The sequence below is a fragment of the Macrobrachium rosenbergii genome, chromosome 2 (genome assembly GCF_040412425.1).
Source record: "Macrobrachium rosenbergii isolate ZJJX-2024 chromosome 2, ASM4041242v1, whole genome shotgun sequence".
NCBI lineage: Eukaryota > Metazoa > Arthropoda > Malacostraca > Decapoda > Palaemonidae > Macrobrachium > Macrobrachium rosenbergii.
The window spans coordinates 79,743,787-79,752,895 of NC_089742.1; the positions used below are offsets into that span (position 1 = coordinate 79,743,787).

General features: G+C 40.0%; 1 protein-coding gene across 1 annotated transcript; it reads left to right on the forward strand.

Moving 5' to 3' along the window:
* The first annotated feature begins 786 nt into the window (after positions 1–786).
* Positions 787–1,866, forward strand: LOC136843379 (uncharacterized). The gene is made up of 2 exons (XM_067111730.1): positions 787–1,174; positions 1,436–1,866. Exons 1-2 carry the CDS (start codon positions 787–789, stop codon positions 1,864–1,866), a joined length of 819 nt encoding a protein of 272 aa, XP_066967831.1.
* The last annotated feature ends 7,243 nt before the right edge of the window (positions 1,867–9,109 follow it).

Genomic DNA, 9,109 nt, shown 5'->3' on the forward strand with positions numbered 1-9,109 from the left:
TTGCCAAGGAAGTCGGCTGGTCTTGGGCTGAATGGGCCTGTCACAAGACACAGTCTGGTACTTGCTGGTTCGACTCCCTGTCGTTCACTACCTTCGAGGACCTATTCAATCGGACCATGCTGGAGGATCTTTTCCAATGTGTACCTGGGCCCCTTGCTGTGTATCTCAGTGATAGGCAGCCCACCACACTGATGGAAGTCTGCCTTATGGCCAGTTCATGGTTAACCTACAACCAGTCCCACAGCACATCTCAGCAGTGCATAGTGCCACCTGGGTACCTCTCAGGCTCGACTCAACCGAAGAACGGACTGCCTAGCAAGCCTATGTGCACCCACGGTAAGAAGTTAGGGCATGCTGAATCTGACTGCTGCTACAAGTTGGGCAACAATAAGCATCCTCCTCCTAATAGCCAGAACTCTGCTCCCTTTATGTCCACTCAACACTCTCCATCAACAGTCATCTCAGGTCACCAAGCCATCTACAAAAGGCTCTTGCCGATTCTGTGGCACTGCCGGCCATTATAGCGCTGGACAGCTGGCCTGCCCAAATCATGTCCCAGCCACCAGGTTCATGAGCCTAATTAGCACCTCATTCTCTGTGGCCTGGCCACAGAAGATACTTCACCCCGAGAGGCTGGATACCCAGTTTATCTCAGTGGCACCCCTTAATGGTTCTGGCCTGCCCATGGCTCTTCCATTCATGGTAGACACTGCAGCCGATGTTAGCCTATTTTCCAGGGCCCAAGTGCCAGCCAATGCCATGGTTGACGAACAAACTTAGTGGGAGATGAAATGGATAGAGGGCCACACTACAACCATTCTCACAGTCAAGCTCCAGGTCACAACACCTTGGGGCACGCTACCTCACCGCCTTAGCATGGTGAGTGGAATTCAGCCCGGAGTGGATTTCCTGTTAGGCCGGGACCTCCTCTGGGGAAGCCCTTCCCCAACGCCACTTCGCAGCCACACTACCTCCTCCACTGTAGGATCACCATATCAAGGCACAGCCACTTTGACTGGCGTGCCACCCCAAGAAGAAGAACCACCTTCCACCCACAGAAGTGGCCAGCAGAAGGGGCACACACAAAGCAATTCTAGGCCTAGTCCTCCCTCTCCACGAAAGAACAGCCAGCAACGAGGTCCTCCCTCTCCTGAAGGGACATTCAGGAGAAGCAGTACTGCTGTAGGATGTGCAAGAGGACAGGCCACTCCACTAATTGGGAGGGCTGCCCAAATAAGCAATGCCCAGTGGATGCCCCAACTCCAGACTCTCCAAGAGGCTTTGACCTCCAGCTGGGACAGGAATTCTGTCTCAGCCCAACTCAAGCCATCCGTGAGGTATTGCACCTCCAGTGCCTTGTCAGGCATGCCTGACCAACAATCGCTGCCAGTGCCACTTGCGAGCTCTGAGTAGTGCCATGTTCCGTCCGTCTCAGACGTTCAGCCACCACTCGAAGAGGACCCTGTGCCAGATCCAGATCATGAGACGTATCCTCCTCCGGGAGGTCCAGGACCCGTCACTGCACTAATCTTAGCAACCTGTGAGCCTCTGACACCCGACATTTCTTCCTCACCAAATCCATCCCCAGAGGATGAACCCCTGGTGGATCAAACTGCTACACCTTCCCTGGGAGCCCAGGACCTGGCCTCCCTGGACACAGGTGTCGAGACTGCTCTTGCTCCAGTTGTCGCAGCAGCCAGATTGGGGAGCCCTTCTGTAGCCTCTGAGGTTACCCCAGACTTCGCGCCGGCTAGCCCCTCTGGCCTTTCCCCAGAGCCGGTGCCCTCATCACCTACTAGGACTGACATAGATAGGCCTTGGAGGAACCTGAACATGAAGAAGAAGGGGCAGAAGAGGGCCAAGTAGTTGCTAGAGCCATGAGCTCATCCTGGCGCTCGTGCCCTCTTGGCACAGTGCCTTTCCATCTCAGAGTGATCCTGGCTCCTGCCCAGAGGAGGTAGCCAGCGTGATCTCTGTCTTATTAACAGCCTAGATCAGATTGAGTACATCATAACAGTAACCTTGTCGCTTACACCCTACAATGAGCAGCAGTAACCACATAAGTATATCATAATTGCGAAGCCAGTCATCCTAACTATTGTGAATAGAGCCACTGAGCTCATGACACGCATGACATACCTCAGTTGAGGCAGTCATTTATCATATGAGGCAAACCTCATATGATAAACGCAGGTTATATTTTTGTTTGCTGTGATCGCAAATTCTATTGTAAGTTATTGTATACTTGTAAGATTGTAACTTAGCTAGTTCATTGTCTCTTATGTTGGTGCTACAGCAGTGTTCTAATAGGTTATGTCATAGGAGGTACCATTGAATGTACCATTTGGCTAGGACTGAATGTCACGGATCCTCAGAGGCAGGACGTAAATAACCGTAAGCACCTGTAAGTAGTGTTAGCAATCTGTAGAAGTAAGTGATTAAAGCACATATCCCTTTCTAGAGTCAGGTAGATCCCTAGCTAGTTTGATTGCAAGGGACAAATCTGTTCAGGGGAAAAGAGTAAAGTAATCGAGACGAACAGCTTGCTTAGTACAGACCTTCACACCCGAAAGGGAGTCAAGGCCTTTCTAAGGGGGGAGAGCTCTTACAAATATTATACTGTTCGACCTCTCTTCCTTGATTTAGTAGAAATATAAACAAAAACAAAGAAAAGAAAGCACCAAAAAGCTTTTTCTGTGTAAAGCAGTTGGGGGAGGGAAGCCAGAGAGCTGGCTGTTGTGTTTCAAAACCCCAACCATCATCGATGGATTTGAAGTTTAGTTTAGGGATCTATCCAACAGAGTAGGTTTTACTAGGGCCACCTTTAGTTAGGGTATACCTTAAGCTCACTTTACTATGGCCTTCGACCTGGCGAGTTTTTTGTCATTTTTCAGGCTACCCATAGTCCATTAAGTGGGAGGAGTCTTCCAAGCAAACCCCCATGCATGTTTGACCCAACTCTAGGAGCCCATCATTACCCTGGAGTGAGAGCACAAGCACCGTCTCTCTCTCTCTCTCTCTCTCTCTCTCTCTCTCTCTCTCTCTCTCTCTCTCTCTCTCTCTCTCTCTCTCTCTCGGCCTTCTCCCTTTGTCCTTTAACCCTCTTGTGGAACAGCCGGGGAAATTGCCTGTGAACGGACCCAGGGCTTCTGATGCAATTGATCACTGCATTATCTACTTTAAGTCCGAAGATGACAATTACTCCCAGTTCCTCCCTTTAGATCTCCCCCTTATTTTCTATTTCAAGTTTCTCTCTTAACAGCCACTGACTAAGGAAATCCTAGTAAAACCATATCCCATTTATGAAGTCAATTATATGAAGTACAATTAGTGTTGCCCAGTGAGATTGCATAAAGTATCCTCCACGGTGTTAACATAATATCCTTGATTTAAGATACACCCCCTTGCAGTCAATTAATAATAAGTGAGAAGTCCAGGAATTCAAGTGTTATCTGGATACCTCTCTTCCAGAATCAAGCACACCTTGGAACCTGGTCATAATCTTGTTTGGGGAAGGATTAGCAAGAATATACTCGATTCCGGCACTTAGGATTGCTCATATGAGCATTGCAAGAGTTTTCTCAGCTGCTGCATCATCCCCTAATGTATGCTGAAATATTGTATGTCTGAAGTGGGGCGAAGTTGGAGCTGTTATTAGCTCCTGTAAGATTGCTTATTTCATTCACTTTTTTTTTTTTTTTATTAAACTAGATGGTTGAGTAATGTGGTTTATTTAATTCAAGTGTTCAGAATAAATCGATATATTCAGTTTCCTAGTTTCAACTGACAACCGAATCTAATTAAGTTACTTATTTGTCTTTTCTGGTAACTTTTAGCCTTAATTGATAGGATTATGTGGGTCTTAGGTAAAGCAAGGCTACATAAATCACTGTAATTAATGATTAAACTTATCAGCCGAATGACCCACATACCTCTAATATATGTGTGTGTGTATATGTATATATATATATATATATATATATATATATATATATATATATATATATATATATATATATGTATGTATGTATGTATGTATGTATGTATGTATGTATGTATGTATGTATGTATGTATGTATGTATGTATGTGTATATATATATATATATATATATATATATATATATATATATATATATATATATATATATATATATATATATATATCACACATTACCACAGGTGAAAAATAAGAAACAGGATGTAGGTCATGACCGGTTTCGACTTTATTTCAAGCCATTGACGAAGGACTGTAACAGAGTATGAGAAGTCACAAATATATATACTACAGGAACAGTACTGACGAACATACACAACCATACCATTAGAAACTACATATCCCCCTCAGGCCGGTGTCAAGGTAGGAGTGGCCTTCAAAACTCATTTGGCTAAAAATCACAATATACTCTCAGGGGACAATGCTGATAAACAAACCATACTCAACCTCAAGATCCACACCTGACAGGTGTAAATAACTTTTTGCCAAGTTAAATCAATTAGTACCATCAATTAAATTCACTATGGAAATGGGAAATGATGGGTGTTTACCTTTTTTGGATGTCCTCATACGAAGAAATAGTAATGGGTTTAAGTATAGTGTGTATAGAAAACCAACTAATATTTCTTCCTAGGTGCATTTCTATTCTGGACAAAGCAATAAGGTTAAAAAGTCAGTGTTTTCATCTATGTTTTTAAGAGCATTACGTGTATGTAGCCCTGAATATATTGATGATGAAATAGATAAGATTAGGAATGCAGGCAAGAAATTGAAATATCCTGATAGCGTATTAAACAGTGCTTTTGAAGCGGCAAAAAAGACAATGTATCAAAACCAAAAAAGAACCTTACAACACAAAAAATTTGCTTGTTCTGCCTTATAATAATAGTATGAAAGATATCCCTCATCTTCTTAAGAATTTTGGTGTTAATGTCGCATTTAAGAACAATAAAACGATGAAAAATGTACCTATCAAGAACTCCCTGACAATACTAAAGGGTGTGTATATAAAATTCCGTGTAAGTCTTGTAACAACTTTTATATTGGCCAAACCAGGGAAAGCACTGGAAAAAGAATTGAACAGCATAAGAAATGTGAGATATGCACAAGGGAACAGTGGTATATTTGTACATGTTAGTGAGAACAATCATGCTATCAACTGGGAAGGGGCAAAAAGGATTGTATATTCTAATAATGCACTGGAAAGGAATATCATTGAATCTAACTTTATAAAAGAAAGTTACAACCATAATATGAATATCAGTCAAGGGATGTACTCGTATAAACTTGATCCTTTAATATCAAAAGAAATTTGTAAATTGTTTAAATTTTAAGGTAGGCAGCAGAGATGTATGAAAATAGGATTATCATATTTGTAGACACAGTACAGGGGTAGCAGTAGTAATGAGTTTCCAAACTCTGCCTCCCTGACACCTGTCAGGTGTGGATCTTGCTGTCGTGTATGGTTTGTTTATCAGCATTGTCCCCCGAGAGTATATTGTGATTTTTAGCCAAATGAGTTTTGAAGGCCACTCCTACCTTGACACTGGCCTGAGGGGGGATATGTAGTCTCTAACGGTACGGCTGTGTATGTTCGTCAGGACTGTTCCTGTAGTATATATATTTGTGACTTCTCATACTCTGTTACAGTCCTTCGTCAATGGCTTAGAAATAAAGTTGAAACCAGTCAGGACCTACATCCTGTTTCTTATTTTTCACCTGTGGTAATGTGTGATAAATAAATCACGTACACAAGTGATAATAATCATATTATATATATATATATATATATATATATATATATATATATATATATATATACGTAATATATTTATTTATGAAATGTTTATCACCTTGATTTATATACAATCATGAAGCTACAAATGTGGTTTATTATCCAATTCACGCTACTTCGCGAATATCCCCGAAGGGGAATTATCACCGAAGGGGAACTTTTAAGTGATAAATGGATCGGTGCCGAAGTGTCTCGAACACTCTACACAGTACCTTCCAGCGACCCCAATTGACTGTCAAACTGTGTCGAGTGTTCGAGACACTTCGGTACCGATCCATTTATCATTTGAAAATTCTCCTTCAGTGATAATTCTTCTTTGGGGATATTCCCAAGTAGCGTGAATTGGATATTAAACGACATTTGTAGCTTCATGATTATATATATATATATATATATATATATATATATATATATATATATATATATATATATATATATATATATATATATATATATATATATATATATATATATATATACATACTGTATATATATATATATGCTACTAAACTCTTACATGTATACATATAATATTCATAATTCAAAAAGCGAAGTGGCATTATACTGGCTGATAGGAGGACTCGACCATCACAAATCCTATCATTCGATGTGAAGTTCGGTTTGATCCTGTAAGCTTGGAGCGTTAATCAGGTTTCCAGGTCGTGCTCAGCACGCTTTCCATATTACTGGCGAACTGCAGCAGAATCATCGATCTCCACGAATCCGTATTTATCTTTGCAAAGGGTCATACTCTCCTTTTATAGCAGGTTCTGTTATGAACAAGCCTAAACAAATGTTCAAAATTTCCCATGAAATATCACTTTTCAGGAATAGTCTGTACTCTTGGTCAAATTTCTGTGAGTAAGCTCGGGTTTTTCAGGAAGCCATATTTATTCTTTTTCATTATTGACCCCTTAAATGAAAAACAACAAAGCAAAGTGCCTTTACTACTGTTATCAGGTGAAATTTATTACTTATTCTTGTAGAGCGTGTGTCTTTTACACAAGCACTTGTGTTTTCGAAAAAGACTGCATTTTATTTAATTTCGTTCTTTTCCTGCGGTTTTTACTTGTCGTTTTACTTGTTACTATTTTTTTTTATCCGTCAAAATTCTTTGGGTGATATTGTTAATCAGTTTACCGAAAAGGTCAACAGTCAGCCCTAGTAATTCCCATTAACGGGAAGACTTGAACTCAGATTTCCCGCAGCAATAGTTTTCAACTGCATTGTGTAGACATGGTTTCTTTAAGTAAGCAAATATTGTTTAGCACGAAAGTTATACATATCTTGCGTAGATCTGGAAAAAGGCACACTGTTATGTATGTTTATTTATTGTTCTTTTTTTTTTGGAGGGGGGGGGGCCGGTTTGGGAAGGGGTGTGCGAAGGAATGGCGAGTAGTCTGACTATATCTGCAGCCGTTTTCATTGCAATCCAAGGTGGGTGCGGAGCAACATGAACAGCGCTGATTACTATTACTTTTAATGTCGGCCTTGGATTTTTATTACGAGATCCAGGGAAATCAGATACATATTACGTCAGCCATTATCCACGCAAGATAATATTATCAGTGATATAGTAACAGTGATCACTTCAGTAAATAAATGAATAAAGGAATTCAAATCTGACTTGACATATGATCGGAATCCTTAGTAGGTATATAAGCGGCAAATGCAGTCCAAATAGAGATGGAATCATTTATTGCACTGCGACAACGACGAAAAGACCTCTCCTACTAAATAAACATGACTCAATCAAGTTGCATGGATGCAATAAGGCCTCTTAACTCTCGCATTGCAGAAAGCGAAAGCATTAATGCAATGGCTTTAATGCAATGGCTTTTTGCTGACATCAGACTCCCGCTTGTCTCCAAGTTTGTCAGTGTGCCCATGTCTCATTCCTTTTAGAACTCTTAACGAAAACATTATGATGGATGTTAATGAGGTTTTATGAAGCGTCATGCGACATTCATGAATGTCCCCATGGGTACGTCAAGAAGGATTTGCTTTTCGAAAAAATCAAGGCAAATTTTCATAGTTCCATCTCGAACCACTTTTCTTTTAAATCTTCAGCATTATATTTCTATCTTAATATGAACTTATCTTTTGATAACATTTAATATCGCCATAGCCAATATCATCAATATTGCAGTCATCATTACGATATTGGCAATTATTGCCACTTTCAGGTCTGTTACTCTAGTAATGAGGACCGAACTAGTATTATAATAATAAATAATAAAGAGAATAATGATTACAACAAAATTTAGCTCCAATATCGTTAAAATTATTATTATTTTGACCATATTAATTGTTGCTTGTAAGGCAGTTAGAACGTTTCATGATTTTCAGGTTAATGATGCTCAGCAGTCATCATGAATCTTGCTTTTGGCTGAGCAAACAAATTTGACCGCTTAATTTTTTTGTTATCTGAGATGGGTGGTGGCGTGAAAATCATTAGAAAATCTTAAGTTATGTTAAATGCTATTTTAACATTCAGAACCTTAGTTATAGTTCTTGTAGTTTATAGCTGCTTCTTTCGTGGCATAGTACTTTATATTTAATAAGCGATAACAAAGAAGCAAGACTTCATTTAACTGCCGCGTTTATTAATTAGTACAATATCTTAAACAAAGGAATATATTGTAAGAAGCCTAGCGCAAAATTATTTAACTTCTCGAATTCTTCAAATTTTTTTGGATACACTTGTCACTACAAAGCCTTAAGATCCAAGTGCAAGAAATATGAAGAAATTATGATGTCCAGTAGATGTAAACAAACTTGCGTTACCATAATCACGACGAGGTCACGTTGCTGACCTGATCATGAGAAGGATAAAAGTCTATTGCCTCCTACGTACATATACCTTTTGTTGGCAGATATATTTATTAGAGCATATCCAAAAAAGTGCCAAGAATTCGAGAAGTTATGAGGGTATTATGGATATTACAATTACATATTTATCTGGTAAAAAGTGACTAGTAGATTCTACATGTATATTTCAGCCTAAAGAGCAATAAAACAATTGCCCACTTGGCTATGATGGTGAGGATGGATCTATTCCAGCTCTAATAAATATATCTGAAAACGACAGGTATATGCATCTACAAGAGGCATTAGAGGCGATCTGTAAAGTTGCGCTTCAGGTTTCAGCAACTTTACAGATCACTCAGAGAGCTTAAAGTCAGGTCCTTTGGCCTTTTTGTGCTCGGGTAGGGAAACGCTGCCAGATGCCTTGAACTTGGCAACATGCCTTCGCACGGTTCTGGGGTACACACCAGGCTGTTTGGCAATATCCTTCGTCTGTAAGCCCACTTTATGA

Excerpts from the sequence above, each read along its gene's own strand:
- LOC136843379 (XM_067111730.1), top strand. The coding sequence starts at position 787 with ATGAAATGGATAGAGGGCCACACTACAACCATTCTCACAGTCAAGCTC. Across the intron at positions 1,175-1,435 it reads AGGGACATTCAGGAGAAGCA|ACGTTCAGCCACCACTCGAA; the intron begins GTACTGCTGTAG and ends CGTCCGTCTCAG.